Source organism: Paramormyrops kingsleyae, chromosome 3, assembly GCF_048594095.1.
Source record: "Paramormyrops kingsleyae isolate MSU_618 chromosome 3, PKINGS_0.4, whole genome shotgun sequence".
NCBI classification, from domain to species: Eukaryota; Metazoa; Chordata; class Actinopteri; order Osteoglossiformes; family Mormyridae; genus Paramormyrops; species Paramormyrops kingsleyae.
The window spans coordinates 26,583,746-26,600,957 of record NC_132799.1 but is presented as its reverse complement, the minus strand read 5'-3'; the positions used below and the strand labels follow the sequence as shown (position 1 = coordinate 26,600,957).

The 17,212-nt window shown below is 50.5% G+C and overlaps 3 protein-coding genes across 4 annotated transcripts in view; 1 reads left to right on the top strand and 2 right to left on the bottom strand.

Annotated features, from left to right (window-relative positions):
• Positions 1-735: 735 nt before the first annotated feature.
• Positions 736-3,540, bottom strand: dus4l (dihydrouridine synthase 4-like (S. cerevisiae)). The gene is made up of 6 exons (XM_023838389.2): positions 2,916-3,540; positions 2,709-2,830; positions 2,468-2,585; positions 1,879-2,001; positions 1,419-1,645; positions 736-1,049 (listed from the first exon to the last, which is right to left on the bottom strand). The coding sequence occupies exons 1-6, from the start codon at positions 2,990-2,992 to the stop codon at positions 802-804; spliced, it is 915 nt and encodes a 304-aa protein (XP_023694157.1). The 5' UTR covers positions 2,993-3,540; the 3' UTR covers positions 736-801.
• cog5 (component of oligomeric golgi complex 5) overlaps positions 3,539-17,212 on the top strand; it is a 27,685-nt gene continuing 14,011 nt past the window's right edge. Inside the window, exons 1-7 of the mRNA XM_023838357.2 lie at positions 3,539-3,664; positions 4,332-4,471; positions 4,897-4,954; positions 5,798-5,852; positions 5,960-6,029; positions 6,203-6,323; positions 17,005-17,135. Coding sequence (XP_023694125.1) covers positions 3,616-3,664; positions 4,332-4,471; positions 4,897-4,954; positions 5,798-5,852; positions 5,960-6,029; positions 6,203-6,323; positions 17,005-17,135 — 624 coding nt within the window. The 5' untranslated portion in view covers positions 3,539-3,615. The remainder of the gene's footprint in view (positions 3,665-4,331; positions 4,472-4,896; positions 4,955-5,797; positions 5,853-5,959; positions 6,030-6,202; positions 6,324-17,004; positions 17,136-17,212) is intronic.
• Positions 6,954-13,212, bottom strand: LOC111857461 (G-protein coupled receptor 22-like). Of its 2 annotated transcripts, XM_023838375.2 has the most exons (4): positions 12,299-13,212; positions 10,735-11,463; positions 8,694-9,936; positions 6,954-7,414 (listed from the first exon to the last, which is right to left on the bottom strand). In XM_023838375.2, exons 3-4 carry the CDS (start codon positions 9,930-9,932, stop codon positions 7,412-7,414), a joined length of 1,242 nt encoding a protein of 413 aa, XP_023694143.1. In that variant the 5' UTR covers positions 9,933-9,936; positions 10,735-11,463; positions 12,299-13,212; the 3' UTR covers positions 6,954-7,411. The 2 variants fall into 2 exon arrangements, with proteins under 2 accessions (XP_023694143.1, XP_023694136.1); XM_023838368.2 differs by having other exon boundaries at positions 6,954-9,936; positions 12,299-13,211.

Below are 17,212 nucleotides of genomic sequence, written 5' to 3'. Positions count from 1 at the left end.
GAGTGGTACATGGAGATGAGTTTTATTTACTTCCAAAGGAGAAATGAGACAGAAGACAAAGATGGAAAAACATCCAGGATACATTCCAGTGGGTCTTAGTAGGTTAGCAGTGATTGTAGTGCTATGGATGCAGGCTGTCCAGACATGATGGTTTAGATAGGGCCACAGAACGCTGAGGGGTTTGGGGAACTTCCAGCAATAAACTACATATGTTTGTGTGTTGTTCACATCTGAAAGAAAAATGCAAATTGTTAAATTTCTGAGATCAGCAATCAGCCTGCTGGTGTCCCCCGTTCCCCAGTTTTAGCGGCCTGTGAAATATTTATAGGACGTAAACCAGTTGGCAAACATGAAGAGGTCAGGAAACCTCATTTAGAGCACCTTACGGTTCGCGATGGCTGACAGAAAATGCAGTGCAATGTTTATATATATTCCGAATGCACAAAACACTCTGCAGGTGAGGCCTCAGTGCCTGTCAACGGAAGGTTGCTGGTTCAAATCCTGTGGTCGGCAGAGTAGTCGCCCCACTGTTGGGCCCCTAATACAGGAAAACGCCGGACAGACAGCGGCTGACTGACCAAATCAGTGCTATGACCCCAAGCTGTAGTGTACAAATGGCACAAAAGATCATATCAGGTACTGGAGCCGACTAAGATACGGAAGCTTGTTCAAGGCTCTTTAAATATTAGGACTGATGCAAAACTGGGACACTGAAAATGACGACTGATTGTCTCCTCTGAATTAAGTCATTTTTATTAAATAAAACAAGCACAGGCTTTAAAAGCAGGGAGTGTGTGGCGGTCAGGAGCCGTAGGTGTGGCGGAGGTAGTCGATGACGGCGGAGGTGCTGGACAGAGCGTTGAACACCCTCCTCTCCGCCGGCGAGCTGACGCGCTCCAGCATGTAGATCAGGTGATGGTGAAAACAGGTGAATGGCGTACCGTGCTCCAGGGCGATGTCCACCCAGTCCCACACGCACTCCAGCGGCGTGTTCTCATAGCCGGCGAACATGGCGGGGTTGGCCAGCAGACCCCGGGCCGCCATCACACCTGAACGACAGGTACGGAGGACCTTATTCTTAGCAGGTGACATTTCCTAGACTTTATGAACGATATCGCCTGTGTTTAGCAGTAGAAAACGGCTATAGGTTTAAAGAGAGCATCCTACTACACTAAAAACCTCCTGGGTACTTGTTTGCCCACAGTGATGAGGCAGATATGACATCACAAGCAGACCACTGCGAAGGGGTCAGCTGAGGTACTAGTGCTGCATGGCTGAGTTACCAATAAGGGACCGGTGACAGGTGACAGATCATCCTCTATAATGTATATTGTTTACTGTCCTGGTACCCTGATGAGGGACAGCCCATCCCTATTAAACAGCGTACTCCAGGTCTGACCTATTAAACGTCCATTTACCATCGACCCTGGTGTGCAAGTAGGTAGACTCCACATCTTTCAGGCTCTTCACATCCCCGTTGGCGATCACTGGGATGGAGACGCTGTCCTTGATGGTCTTTATGGCGTCGTAGTGGACCGGCTGGTGCCTCTCCTCCGCGGTCCGGCCGTGGACGGTCACCCAGGACACCCCGGCCATCTCAGCCTTCTGGCACAAGTCCACGGTCCGCCTGAGGTCCTTGTGGATCCTAAGTGAAGAAGCAGAAGACCATGCTCGGGAAGGGTCATAAAATAAATTGCTCGGAATGCCAATAACAAAAACAAACAAAAACAATTAAAAATGCTTTAGGACCAGTACAACTAATTAGTGACTTAATTAGTTTCCCATTTAAAAGTATCGTTTTAATTATACAGGGGGCTAAATCGATGAGGATTGCGGAGGTGCTGACGCTTCTCCGTAAAAGCAGTTGTCAGCCCTCACCGTATCTTGATAGAGACGCTGTATTTGGGGTTCTCCACTCGGGATCGGACCTGCCGTATCATGTCCCTCACCAGCTCAGGTTCGTTTATCAGACATGCACCATACCCTTCTGCCGTGGCCCATCTGGGGAAAAGCAAAAACATATTTTGCTAACTGAAGTAGATTTATCATCTCTATCAAACCATCAGCAGCCCTCACGATCAATCTTCAGAATCAGAATCTTTATTGTCATTGTACAAGAACTATATGTCTACAGTGTGTTATGTAGCAACTGTGCTGCAATCTTCTCAACAATTAATCTTCTCAGCCCTGAATGCCCACCCTTCTAAGCACACACAATATTCCTAATATTGGTACACAAGGGCACAACTTTGTATTAAGCATGGGGGGTGGGGTGGAGGTTTCCACTGGTTTAAGGGGGTCCAGGGGGTTGTATTGTTCGGTTTTGATTATTTCAACCCCCCCATATCTCATAATTTACACCCACGTTGGTAGGGGAATGCTCTACACCATCTACACCCAAATCCACGCCCTTAGTTTGGTTTTACCCATCTGTCAGCCAATAGTCGGTGGTTTGGGGTATGTCTACCTCTGAGGACAGCCGCAGTTGAGGTCCACGCCGTCGGAGAAGGGGGCCACTGCGCTGGCCGCTTCAGCCAGTGTCTGGGGGTCGTTAGCTGCAAACTGCACGACCAGCGGGCGATCCGCTGAGGAGTGTGACAGTAAAAGCCAAAGGTTTCTATAAAGCATCGATTCTACTAGATAACGGTTTTTAAATACTACACGAAATATTTCTGACTCCGCTTTTGTTCCTGTAACTTGAGCTTTACCTCGATTGGTTGTAAATTCACTGTCTCTTGCTTTAGATGATCGCATGAAGTCGGCTGCAATGATCATAGGAGTAAAGCAAACATCACAGTCGTATTTCCTCACCAGGGACCTGAACGCCAGCCTGCAAATGGTCACATACGGTGGATGATTTCGGCGCGCGCCACACACATTTGGCATATGAGAAACCCGAAATTCCACACACTTACTTGGAATAACGAACCATCGGGGCGCAGATTTTAACTACTTTGCCCTTTTCAAACATGTCCATGATGTTTGAATCCATGTTTGTACTCCCGCCCGACAGCGATGCAACTCAAACCCCGAAAGCATGGACCACTGAGAAGTACCACAAGAAGCTGGTCCAGACAAGTGTTACAATCAAACACCCAGGCGTCCCATTATCGGTCTCTTCTGATCAGATTCTTTTCCGTCGAAGGATACGTTTCGCCGATCGTATTTAAAGATAAAACACTTCAGAAACGCACAGAAATATAGTTACTTGTGGATAATGGATGCCGGCTTTTCCTTTCAAAAACTAAATCCATCTTCTGATACTTCCACGGCAGAGCTTCTTCATCTCAAATATAAATAGCAGAACCAGCCCCAGTGTGTTATTTTATTTGTTTGTTTTATTTGATGCGTTTCAGGAAAGATTCAATAGAACATGCTCCTGGCATGGGGTTCATCAACGTGACCAAGTACCGGGGTAACCTTTCCCCTTTGACCCACTGACCTCTAAAAAACGCAAATGCATTCCAAATTCAGTCTGGTTAAATACATTATTTCTGTTTTAATTAAACGTGAAATTATGTTTCGTTTGAATTATTCCGCGTTTCCACGTGTACATCTTGGTGTGACGTCAGAGCGACGGGCGCAGGGTTTGTGCGTCACCAGCCAGTCGCCAACATGGAAGGAAGCAAAGGCGATATCTCTACAAATGCACTTCTTAAAGATGGTAAGACTGCCTATTTTGTTTTCATGCTTCAAAATTGCAATGCCTTCTCTCTCTCGTTCCCACGATCTTCAGGCAGGGTCAGCGTTAAGCAGCTACGTGTTTGTCCTGAGCTTTAGCAGTGTTAGCTAACAGAATTAGGTGTTTTACTCCCACAAACAGTCCTTTCTATTTCTGTTTATGGAGGAAATTTGCCGATTTGCTCCAAACTATCCGTGGGCTAATTTTATTTCGCATTACTGCAGCCGTCCGGTTGACAGTAGTATGACATTTAATCCCGCTTTATAATAAAAACGCACCGAAACTCGTTCGCCAGTCCTAACTTAGAAATGGTCAGAAAGTTACTGGAGATTAAAACCACTAAAACGGGTCTTCAGCGTAGTACCGACGTTTGTGAGAGGGGAAACCTTGCGTGTCAGAAGACATTGTTAGATGTAATCCTGTTCTCTAGCGTTGCTGTTATAAGTACGACAGTCTTTCGGTGTTTTCTTAAAAATAAAGTGTATTTGAGCCTTTTATATTCTCTCGTGTAATTCGTCTTAATTTTATCTATGAGAAAAGTGCTAATGAATTTCACGCCTTTCTAGTCTGTTACGGTGGCTTAATGTTAACGTGTCAGACCGGCAGTGATGTTCATTGCAGTGAAAGCAGCCTTTGCTCTCACTTGCAGAGTGCTACGCAGACTTCTGCTCGGAAGACTTCGACGCGAAGACGTACACCGCCCAGGCCATCCACAATGCCATTATTGCGGAGCAGCTGGCCAAACTGGCGCAGGGGATCAGCCAGCTGGACAAGGAGCTGCACGTGCAGGTACGGAGGGCCAGAAATACAGCCAGAACAGGGGCTCTGAGACGCAGAACCCCTTTGTGATAGGGCAGGGGACCGGAAGGGAGGTATTGATGCATGTTTAGCAAAGTCATTGCTGTTTGAATGGATTTTCTACAATATTTTGTCTTCAGAATATTATATCTGCGTCCTGTATACTTGTTTGCACCATGTTTTCTTGTTTGCACTGTGTATACTGTGTAAGCTTTTGGGGATTCTGGTGTCTACCAGAATTCCCCCTTGAATCAGTTAAAGTCAACCATAATCTTAAGTGTGATTTTAAACTTGGAGGAACTAACTCGTCCTCGTCAAGTCAGTCCATAGCAGACTGATGTGTTGTACTTGTCCTCTGTGCAGTTCGGTACATTCTCTGGTTCTGGTGAATCATGTTGATTTCTGTTGCTCTCCAGGTGGTGGCCAGACATGAAGATCTGCTGGCTCAGGCAACGGGGATCGAGTCCTTAGAAGGCAAGTCCTCCTCAGTGCCATCCCTCTAAAAGTCAGCATTGCTTTTTAATGAAATTCCATTGTGGTAACTGATGGTTACAAACTCCACCAGTTTCTCATAGGTCAAGCTAAAAATTTATGAAAATGGGAATATTCATTTATATCAAGTTTTCCTAATACTCAAGGCAAAGTTTGTTCCGCACCTTTGTAATATTCCACTAGAGGGCAGTACAGTGAAGAGAATCTTGTAGCATATGTGATACAAATGCTGTTGATGGTAAGAACAATACAGCTTAATTTTTCTCTCTGTGACTGATATGGTTTAAGGCAGGCAATCAGATGCTTTTTTTTTTGACAAGGCTCCCCTGGGGCTGATATCTGTCCCGATTCCTCCCCCCCCCCCCCCACACACACACACACACACACACACTCACCTGGTTTCGGTCAGTATTAACCATTTTAATTATTTTACTTTGTTAGCATCATGTAATGTGTAGACCAAGATGTTGACACAATTTCTTGTATATCTAAATTACCATTTCAAAATGGATCTGCCCACAAATCAGAAGCCACACTGTTTTTTTTCCCTTCAAATGGAGCTCCCCCTGCAATTCCTTTGTGCACCACCAGAGGGGCTTGGCCTATAGTTTGAATACTCCTGGTCTAAGGTTTATTTCCCTACTAAATGCACATCCTTGCTTTACAGCGACGTGCTAAACTTCTAATCCACCATGACATTTGTTTTGTTGAGGGAGGTTAGTTTTCACTAGAGGCGTGACTCTGGTTTGATCCAGCATATCATCATGTTCTATTGCTTGGAATTGTGGGGCTGAATTCTGATTGGACTGCGCTGTCTTGCCTCAGGGGTGCTCCAGATGATGCAGACCCGTATCGCCGCCCTGCAGGGAGCCGTGGACAGGTACCCTTTCCTCATAATGCCGTGAGACCCGATCAGGGGTCTTTCTGGGACGCGTGAGGAGCCGTGGGCCGGTTTGGACTAATTGATCTCATGCCGTCACCCTGCAGGATACGGACGAAGATTGTCGACCCGTATAATAAGATCGTCGCCCGGACCGCCCAGCTGGCACGACTGCAGGTGCGTGTCGCCACCTGATAGGGGGCGCTGAGGAAAACCACTCTGAGGTCACTGGTCATTGAGCGTGGGCATGTTGTCAGACGCGTTCTGCCGTGTCGCTCCGATCACAGCGAGATCATCACTGGCGGTCCTGCCCACCGCTCCTCACTGCCTGTTTTCTCACTGCCCTCTAGGTGGCGTGCGACCTGCTGCGCCGCATAATCCGCATCCTGTACCTGAGCAAGCGGCTTCAGGGTCAGCTGCAAGGAGGCAGCCGTGAGGTCACCAAGGCGGCGCAGAGTCTCAGCGAGCTGGGTGAGGGGGTGTCTCTCTGTGTGTGTGTGTCTGTGTGTGTGTGTCTGTGTGAGATCAGAGTTGTTCCCCTCCGCCTCCATGTCTGCCGTGTCTTTTATTTTCATTCCATTCACCGGCTTAATTGGACCCCTCAGTCTTTATCATATGTATCTCATAATACAGTGTTAATATCTGGGGAATCGACTGTTCTCCTGTTTAAAGCATTGCTGTTGTTGTTGTTGGGTTCCTGCTTGTTGCGATTATCGAGTGAAGTGCAAGGTCTCCCTAATGGCCTTTGGTTCCTCACACCTTTCAGCATCATCACACAGTCAGCCTGGTCATTTACACGTGTGTGTGTGTGTGTGTGTGTGTGTGCGTGCGCGTGTGTGTGTGCGTGCACGCCTCAGGATGTCTATGCTTCTCTGTTGGTTCTGGTGCACCTTGTGTAGTCTACTCCAGGTAGCAAAGCTGCATTAATGACAGACCTGTATTTTGAAAGTTTACTATCTAGTCAACTTAGTTGACTTGTGATGCGATTTCAGCCCAGGGTTGGGCAGCAGGGGACTGAGTGACTGATCCATAAGGCTGCTTGTCTTGAGCGTGTGTAACGTGTGCAGTATCTCTCTATATAAAACGGGACATACGACAAGGTGAGTAGCAGTGATCAGGTTTATTTAAGAGCACAGTGGACATTGACAGTATGGAGGAGTCGATCCCGTCATCCAAACAGGCTGGAATCATGATTAGTGCAATTAACTAGTGAAGTAGACGTTGGCGAGTTAGTCGCAATGGCTCTGCTCGGGCCCTTCTCCAGATCGTGGCTGGGTTCGAGCCTTGCGACCACCCTTCACGTGGACTGTCTCGCATCGGTTCTCTGGTTCCAGTATGTGATGCGCAGCTTGCGAGCCCCCCCCCCCCCCCCCTTTCTGTTGCCTCACTTAGTTTCTTTTGATCTTAACCTTCCAATCTCTCCCCCCTCTGCCGCTTCCAGTGGCCACGACAGGCCCTTCCTCACACCCATCTTCAGTTTATCTTCTGCTACCCCCACCGTCTCGCTCCGCTGTGGGGGGGAGGGGTGAGCTGGGATGCGGAGGATGGGCGCGTGAAGGTTACTGTATAAAGAACACAGGAGAGGGGGTGTAGCCTGTGGAAGCAGGATGATGATGTTGCCATGGAGTCGTGCTGAGGGATGCTGCCGGAGAGCCCAGTGTGACACCGGTGTTATACGGGAAGCTGCTGGAAAGCTGGATGCCCTCTACTCTCCTCCCCCATCCTTTCATCTCCTCTCCTCCCCTATCCTTTCATCTCCTCTCCTCCCCTATCCTTTCATCTCCTCTCCTCCCCTATCCTTTCATCTCCTCTCCTCTCCTCCCCTATCCTTTCATCTCCTCTCCTCCCCTATCCTTTCATCTCCTCTCCTCCCCCATCCTTTCATCTCCTCTCCTCTCCTCCCCCATCCTTTCCTCTCCTCTCCTCTCCTCACCCAGCCTGACCCGGAGTACCTTCCCAGCTAATCCCCAAATGTCTGGCATCCTGTCTCACACCTGGGGTACCCAGGAGCAGCATCAGGCAGGACCGCATGGCCTGGGACTCGGGCATCGGCAGGCATATTTGTTACTAAAAGTATTTTAAAAGCTAGCTGGGAACCCTTGGGGGGGGCATGATGTAATGAGGAAATTAAGGTTTGTGACTTGGGGGAGGGAGTGCACGCAGGGTGCTTAGGTGCATGCTGGGACATTGGGGGGGGGGGGAGCTGTGCAGGTGTGGGACAGTACTGCATGTTGGATAAGCTTTGGGGATGGTTCTGGATGAAATGGATAATGGGGAGCTGGACTTGTGGTTTGTTTGTCTTCGCAGAAAGGGGGGGGTGGCTGGTTCCAATTTGTGTAACCGGAGCTGTGAATCCACCCTCCCATTCTCCGGGGGGGGGGCCGTTTTGGTGGCCCCAGTAAGATGCTCTGCTGAACCCAATGCTACCTGATTCTTTTATTTGTAAATCAGTTTATCCCTCTGACTGCCATTGGCTACTGGTTACTGTCCTGTGGTAATTGTCACTGTCATGGTACAAGCGTTAAAATGTTAAAAAAAAAAAAAAATAATAATATGCGTCTATGATTGGCTGTGACCCAGCCCGTGGCTGTCTTATGTCACAACGCATCTGTTAAACCTGGGCTTACACCTGTCTTATGCTAATGTGCGCTTGGCATGTGCGAGGAGTGTGGCCAGCAGGGGGAGCCCTGTGACCCACAGAACCGGCACGTTTATTACAGTAATAAATCTGTCCTTCTGCAGGAGCTGTACATCTCGGTACATTTACAGATTTTATGAACAGGATTGCCCTCATTGATTAGGTCAGTCAGCATTTCTGGGCGAGAAGCATTTCTGCCTGACCTGTTCATCCTGAAAAGTCACCGCCTTGTTCCGTTGCGGGTCGATCCATGAGTTGTGGGTGACTGGATCGTTCGGTGGGGGTGGCGGCTCAACCTCCACCACAGAGACCACCCGCTTCTTCATCTTGCCCTTGAGGGCCTTCTGAAGCTTCTGCCGGGTGAAGGCATAGAGCAGCGGATGGAAGACGGTGGTGGCGTAGGCCAGGACCAAGAGGCTCAGGCGGAGCTGCACCATCACGTTACCGGGGCCCGCGATCAGGATGACAGCGTTGAGCACGGTGACGGGTGTCCAGCACAGCAGGAAGGTGGCAACGATGAGGAAGGACATGCGGAAGAGGCGCTTCTGCCGCTCGCGCCGCTCCCGGTGCCTCTTGACCACCCGGCGCAGGGCAATGATCACCGAGACAGACGCACGCATGCCCAGCATGGGGTGACGGCGCGGGACGTCTGTGGCGTCTGGCCGCATCGTCATAGCGACCGTCTTCCTCGCGCATGCCTTCCTCTTCTGGCTGGCATGGAAACGGGCGCCGATTCGGATGTTGAGCGCCTGCATGATCTTTGAGTAGGTGACGAGCATGGCCACAGCGGTGAAGCTGAAGATGGGAATCTGGGCCAGCAGGTGGTAGTAGAGGCCCGGCTCGGTGTAATACCAGTCTGCTGTTGTCCGGTTCTGGTCGGCATGCTCCACCCCTAGGAAGCCCACCTCTATGAAGGGCACCAGGAAGCTGAAGGAAGACGCGGCCCAGACGGCGGCTAGCAGGGCCGCGGCCCTACGCATGTTCAGCATGCGGTTGGTCGGCTTCACCGAGATGTCGTAGCGGTCCAGCGTGATGGCCAGCACGTTGGCGGCTGTGGCCACGCTGGCGAAGGAGACGCAGGCCTCATGGAAGCAGCACAACGGCGCCGCCCCGGAGGCCACCGGCGGTGGCAACAGCACCAGGACGGCCGTTAGTGGGATGCAGCCCAGACAGATGAGCACATCCAGCACGTGCAGGTTGACCGTCACCACGTTGCTGACGGAACTGACCAGGCTGGACTTGCCGCAGTATAGCACCAGCACAGTCAGATTGCTGCTGAGGCCCAGCACCATCTCCAGCACGAGGAAGCCCGTCAGCACCACTTGGAAGCTCAGCGGGTACTTCATCTCCAGCTTGGCACCAGCGCCCAAGGACTCGGTGTCGTCGCTCGCGGTGACGTTGTTCATGGTGGCTCCTCTCTCCGAATCGGAAGGAATGAACATTATCCTGTGCAAAAGAGAGGGCACAGTGTCACATTCATGACCCGTTTTTACCTTTGATGCACCATGTTGTACGCATGGATGCGTGAGTCGTCTCTCTAACCAGGACAAGCAAGTTTTGGTATGGAAGTGTTTCCATGGAGACGCATAATGGGATGTGTTTCTCACTTTGCTCTGGATGTGTTTGGGTGGGTTCTTTTAACTCGTTTAACGTCACGAGTCGTGTTTGATAAATGTCGGGGTTGAGGCAGTACCGCCTGTTTCTGTTCGGTATTTGTTTTCAGTTGCGCTCCTGGTGTGCTCTTTACTGCTGTGGTGCATCGATGGCCGCGTGCGGTGTTTGTGGTCTGTGCACCATTTTGATGTTTTGCAAGCAACAGCGTGATGTTTACCCGAAACTCTGCGGGATGAGCGGAGCCTGTCGTACAGCCCGTGAGAGGAATCCTTTATGCATGTGTGGTGGTTTGACAGTGGCTGCCTCTCAGGGAGGGGGGAGCAAAACTGGAAAGCCGTGAGATCGGGGGAGCTAACAGACGGACGTAAGCTGGCTTGGGTTATTTCAGTAGCTGACCTTGTGTGTCATGATTGAGTTAATTGAATCGTTATGGATTGTAATTGAGCACTGAGCATGCAGATGTGCTAATTGGTGTTTTGCATAGACTCCTCTTGGAAGCTGTCTTTGCATAATTTATCAGGGCCGGCATTTTGGTTTGTGTTGCTTCTCCATGTTTATCGCCGTATAATTAGCTCTCTTGCCCATGATTTATTCACTCTCCCCTCCCCCATACCCCCGCCAGTGACTTACCCCCCTCCCCAGAACGCTGCCGCCTCAGGATTGGGCAGATGGTCCTGTCCCGGCTTGTCGAAGTCCGGACGGGCTGGCTTCAGAACTTGCCATGTTTTCCAAGTAAAGAAAGGAGAGATGTTCAACCTCAGAAGCTCCCTGCAGTGCCTACAGCCGACCGCTGTGACGTGGCCTTGGACAATCTGGGTTTGCCTTGTCGAACTTAGGACAGGGGACGGGACTCCTGCAAAGATGCAGGGAGCTTGTGACGAAAAGAGGTGCAGCGTGCGTCAGGTTAGGGAGCCGCCGAATCCCCACATCCGGCAGGAGCTTTCCAGAAAACGCAATTCCAGACTCGTCCCATCAGCAGCAGGAGGTTGAGAGGCATGGAGTCCTTGCGGCAGAGTTAAAAATGTTCAGCGACAGTGTGCTTTGTAATTTTAGTGCCTGGAGCAGCCTGCATGTCCCCGCACGGGTGAGGGTGCCGCTCGTCCTGATTCTCCACCAACTCCTCACTAACAAAGGAGAGACCCTTGACTCTCCTGCTGCTGCCTGGCCGGGAGCCTTGGTGGCGAATCCTCAGTCAGCCAGGAGTGGCCTCTGTGACATCCAGGCAGGACCGACCAGCCACACATCTGTGTGTAAACGTGTCACCGTCGTGTCGCCTTTCCGAACGGGCGTCCCGAAGTCCGTACAGGTAGAAGTGGAATGTCGGCTCAGGCTTGCATCATTCGTCGTTGCCCGGGGTGTCTGGGGAGCAAAGAGAGGTGTAAAGGATATTAGGAGGCTCCCCTGTCCCCATAATGCAGGAATGGGGTGGGAGCTCATATTCCTCTGCATCCTCCCAGCACCACTGTGGGAAACAGGCAGCCTCCTTCATTTGCTCTTTGTCTGTTACATTGGCATGCAGGTGTAGAAATGACCGTTCTTTGACACATTTTATCAGCAAGTGTATAGTTCTGCACTGAAAATGGAGAATGAAACCCGTCTGCGCTGTTCAGATCGCGGGGTCGCCGTTTGAGGTGGGTGTTGCCCTGTATGCCTACATTGCCAGGGTGGGTGGGGGTATTATTCCCACTCAGAGGGGTTATCTGAACACAGAGGTTCTTCCTCCTGCCCAGTCTGCCTCTGGAAAACATCTGGCTGGCTTCGCCTTACACGCCTGCAGCACTTAGTGAATATCACTCCTTGTTCATCGATCTCTAACCTTTTCCTGCCATCTGCGGAGGGAGTTAGTCTGGGTAAGGGACCCCTCGGCGCGTGGGGCAGCCTGGGTAAGGGACCCCTCGGCGCGTGGGGCAGCCTGGGTAAGGGACCCCTCGGCGCGTGGGGCAGCCTGGGTAAGGGACCCCTCGGCGCGTGGGGCAGCCTGGGTAAGGGACCCCTCGGCGCGTGGGGCAGCCTGGGTAAGGGACCCCTCGGCGCGTGGGGCAGCCTGGCTTACGCACCTTGCTGTGTGAGTGTGTTAATCCCATGTACATGCATGGACGTGGCTGACAGACCCTGACGCTCCTGTGACCTCTGGCCTAATGTATGTCCGTGCAGGGGCCCATGCCATTGCCCTCGACCGCATGGAAGTTCTTACCGTCTGTCACGCTGTCTGGTGCTCTTCCGAAATCCATCTGTGGCGCTTTAGTCCCCCAGGAGGTGAGCGGCGGGCTCCCGTGTCCCTGACGCCTTTTGGAGCGCTGCTCCCCCCCCCACGCTGTCCCTCCGTCACTGTCCCCTGCTCTGACTTGTGGCCATCCTGCCTCCTCATCTGTCTCTGTCTGCCTGTGGAGTGCATGACAAACTCCTCTCTTCTCCTCTCTCTCTCCCCCCCCCCCTTGCCCTGATGCTCTTTCCCTCTTCTCTCTCACTCTGGTGCTTAGCATCATTCCCCACCCCCTGCTCCAATTGGTCCCCCGTAACAGACTTAGCCCTTCTCGATTGGTCTTCCATAATTAGGCTCCGCCCTCTCTGTTAATCCTGTCTCCTGCTCCCCTGGCAGCTCTGAAGAGGTGGCGGTTGCCTCAGTCTCGTGCTTTTTGCGGTTTCGTGTCTCTGATGTACAGAGTCTGCGGCGGAGGCATCTGGCTGGATGCTGCTGAGCTGCTGTGGACACTGGAACCACCAGCATGTGTTCATATCTGCAGCCGGTGCTAAAAGGGCTCTTTGACTTTAGTTTGCTGATTAGTAAATCAGAAATGATTGGGAATCATGCTCTTTTAATGTAGCATTAGCATAGTGCCGGAATGATGCTTTAACTGAGACGAGAAGTCGTCAGTACTGATCTGCACATGCTGTTACACCTCGTAATGTTCTCATAGGAAAGGTCAATTGACATTTCGAATACTTTCAAAGTTACTCACCAGTTACTAAAAGGAAGGACCTGCTCTGTGCACTAGCACTAGCGAATGGTCCCTCTGCAGCTTTTCACGGCCGCTGGCTCTGTGCACAGATGTGAACCTGGAGCCTGTTCCGGGAAGCACTGGCAGGAGGTGCCGGGAAGCACTGGCAGGAGGTGCCCCTGAGCACATGTATGGCTGTCTTTGCAGGGGTTTTCCCCACTTAGGAAGACAGTGAATTTGGGGTGGGGGACGCAGGAAGTTTTAGACTGAGCTGCTGTCTATCAGATAGAAGTGGAAAATTCTCTCTCCTCTTTGGGAATTCAGGGTACACTTTGGGACGGCTTTTATCCAGCGGGGCCCCTCTGACGCATCCCTTTTATAGGTACCTCTCTATCCGGGACATGGGCTCTAAACTCGGAGCGTTCCAGTTCACGACGGGACATGGGCTCTAAACTCAGAGCGTTCCAGTTCACGACGGGACATGGGCTCTAAACTCGGAGCGTTCCAGTTCACGACGGGACATGGGCTCTAAACTCGGAGCGTTCCAGTTCACGACGGGACATGGGCTCTAAACTCGGAGCGTTCCAGTTCACGACGGGACATGGGCTCTAAACTCGGAGCGTTCCAGTTCACGACGGGACATGGGCTCTAAACTCGGAGCGTTCCAGTTCACGACGGGACATGGGCTCTAAACTCGGAGCGTTCCAGTTCACGACGGGACATGGGCTCTAAACTCGGAGCGTTCCAGTTCACGACGGGACATGGGCTCTAAACTCGGAGCGTTCCAGTTCACGACGGGACATGGGCTCTAAACTCGGAGCGTTCCAGTTCACGACGGGACATGGGCTCTAAACTCGGAGCGTTCCAGTTCACGACGGGAATGTGTGTTAAAATGTCACGGGGGGCGATAATATTTCTTGCCACATTTTCAGCTTCCTGCTCTGAGGTGTGTTCTGTTTTTGGCTGCTGGGTCTTGCTTGGGGGGTTAACCGATATGTTAATGTCCTGATGGGTCACGCCGGCTTTCTGTGTACTGGGCAGGTGGCATGTAGAACCACCCTGACTGTTACTGTTATTTCCTTTGTAATTTTGTTGTGTAATCGGGGGTCAATTAAACCCATAGAAAATCCACACGCTCCCTCCCCTGGTGACTGGAGCTTTATTATTCTATTTATTATTCTCCTGAAATTCTCCTCCCCTTCTCAGCTGATAACCTTTTTGTTTTTTTCCTCTGTTCCCACCCCCTTTTTCTCTCACTCTTTTGAGTTGACGCAGTCTGACGCTTCCAGACGGACGCGGAGAACAAGCCGTGGATTGTACCGGGTGGGACGGCCCCCTCCTTTGTGGGCCCGGCATGTGGGGGGGGGGGATCGCCACCGGGTGGGACGGCCCTCTCCTTTGTGGGCCCGGCATGTGCCGTTGTGGGGGGGGATCACCACCATGCTGTGCCGTCGCGGCCGCGGGAAGGAGGCCATCTTGACTAGAACGTCGGGGGGCATGTGGGGTAACGGGAAGATCAGGGTTAGATAATCGCCCAAAGCCGGGATCACACTGACTAGGTCTGGGCTCTTCTGATGCCTGCTGTAGCTGATTTTGTACTAATACTATGCGGTTAATGACATCAGCAGAGTCGGGGGCTCTGAGTGACTTGCGCGGGGGGGTGTCTGACCTGTGTGAGATGGAGTCCCACCCCCCGGAATGAACTGCAGATAGTGCCAGTCATGTCTCTCGTCTCCACTTGCACCCGCAGGTTGCTGATTCTTACAAGTACTGGATGCTCCTCTAGGAAGCGACAATGTTTCTAAGTAGATCACACTGGTCCCTCTGGTCTTCCGTGACGTCCCGTATCACTCGTGCGCCGACGCTGTCCTGCCCTGGTCGCTAGTTCCGCATACAGCCATATGTTTGTAATGTAACATCTGCTTCACTTGTATGTCGCTTGGGATAAAAGCATCTGGTTAATGAATCTCAATGTAATTTTCATTTACTTTTTAAAAAATTTATTTAGCAGGCAGTTTTATCCAAAGCGACGTACAGTTTGAGGAAACGGGGGCAGCCCGTCTCTGGAGGGATTGTGTGATAAGCACTAAAGTTTATCCTGCCTTTATTGGAAGCGCCGGGCGGTTTTGTGTCAGAGCCCTTGGAGGTCATCATACACTGAATCCACCTTTGTACCTCTTCTTCTCAGGCTTGCAATAAACAGTAAACATGGTGAGTTCTGAGGTAGGAGAGATATGGGTTTCTAGGTATGGAAGCATATGTGTAGCAAAATTCAATTTGCAATGCAATATGCAAAATGACAATACAATATGCAAAATGGCAATGCAATATTCAAAATGGCAATACAATATTCAAAATGGCAAATACAATATTCAAAATGGCAATGTAATTCTGTATTTAAATTTACATTTTCCATCACCTCCACACGTGCAAAATTTGGTGCAGAATGAAATTGAAGATTAAATTATATTATTTACATGTTTCAAACAATCTAAACGTAACACGCTTCCGCCAATCCCCGCTTTGACGCAATGATTGCCGTAGGGTGGGTGTGGTCAGCTCGGAATGCATTTTCAAAGCCTCATTGAATTTTGCTACAAATATCCTACGGCGTCATGATGAAAATGCAATCGTAAGTGTCCTAACTGTTAGTCTAAATGCATTTAGGACAAATAACATTTAAATGATAATTTTGCTACTGTTTCTGCTTGGACACGTTACACATATCAAATCAATTTGGGTTATACATTTTCATTTTAATTTTGCTACTTATAAAGCATTAAAATAGTATGCACTTTACAACTTAAGACTACTGTTGGAAATGGCAAATGTAAATAATTTAGTCTTCAATTTCATTCTGCACCAAATTTTGCACGTGTGGAGGTGATGGAAAATGTAAATTTAAATACAGAATTACATTGCCATTTTGAATATTGTATTGCCATTTTGCATATTGCATTGCAAATTGAATTTTGCTACACATATGCTTCCATATCTAGGGGGGGGGGTCCTCTCCCCTTTCATCGCTGGACCCACTGAATTCTTAAACTCTTACTACTTTATCAGAGACGTTGTGTTTGCGCCAAAGCCGACGGGGCACCCTGTCTGCCCCCCGCAGCACGCCCCATGGGTAGACAATTAATGAGGATTTTATTACGGCACTTAATCAGTAGAGCACTCCCGCCCACCCCATGTGAAGTGGGCCCCCTCCCTCAGTTACAGGGGGGGGTCGTAACACTCCCGGGACAGAATAGCCAAGTGGCTTAATTGAAAGTTTAGTCAAAAAAATGTCAGTGCAATTTCTGAGTGATAACTGAGTACCTGAGGAGTACAGTGTTCACTCCTCAGCCGGACAGGATGTCCCTCCCAGTCCTGTACCCCCCAAATCTCTGCTTACTGGGGTTTATAGAGAGAGAGCTGAGCTTCATCGCAGTGCATTATGGGTGAGAGGCAGAGAGAAGGACCCTGACAGGCTCTGCCCGCTGTCCCTGCCTTCTGTTGCGATTCACTTTAATTCACCGGCGTCAGCCGATGTCTTACAAGCTGGGACTGGGCACTTTAACCAACCCGATCCATGTGAGCAGGTTCTGTGGGTTTGTTTAACGGGATAACAAGCAGATGATCGCGTGCCAAACCTGCTGCCTTGACCCAGTGAGCCGTGGGGCGAGGGGGACACGCTGAGGGCTTTTGGGAGGATATGCCCCCTTTTCCATCATGTAGGAATGTTCGGAATGAAACTTCATCAAATGGTGGATAATTTAGGTCATCACCAAGGAAACAGGCAGCATTCCGTGAGGTTGCAGTTCTGGAGCAAATTCGGAATGGAAGGCACCCTCTGTGCGCGTTGACACTGGGAACGTGAGGCAGCGGAGTTACGTCTGCGTACCGTAGGGCTGGAGTTACCATCGCCTGTTTGGATATCAGGGGACCAACCTTTGGGATTTTCGTCCTTTTCCGACAGACTACCTTTCGCAAGGTGTTGACCTGTCTGGCATCGACGTCATCGAAAATGACCTCCTGTTCATAAGCCGGGCCCGTTTGGAGGTGGAGAACCAAGCCAAGAGACTGCTGGAGCAGGGCATGGAGATCCAGGTAGGGCAGCTCTCACACACCCGTATCACCATCCCTGCCCTTTCCGTCTGTTAGTGCTGACTACAGTAGCCACGGAC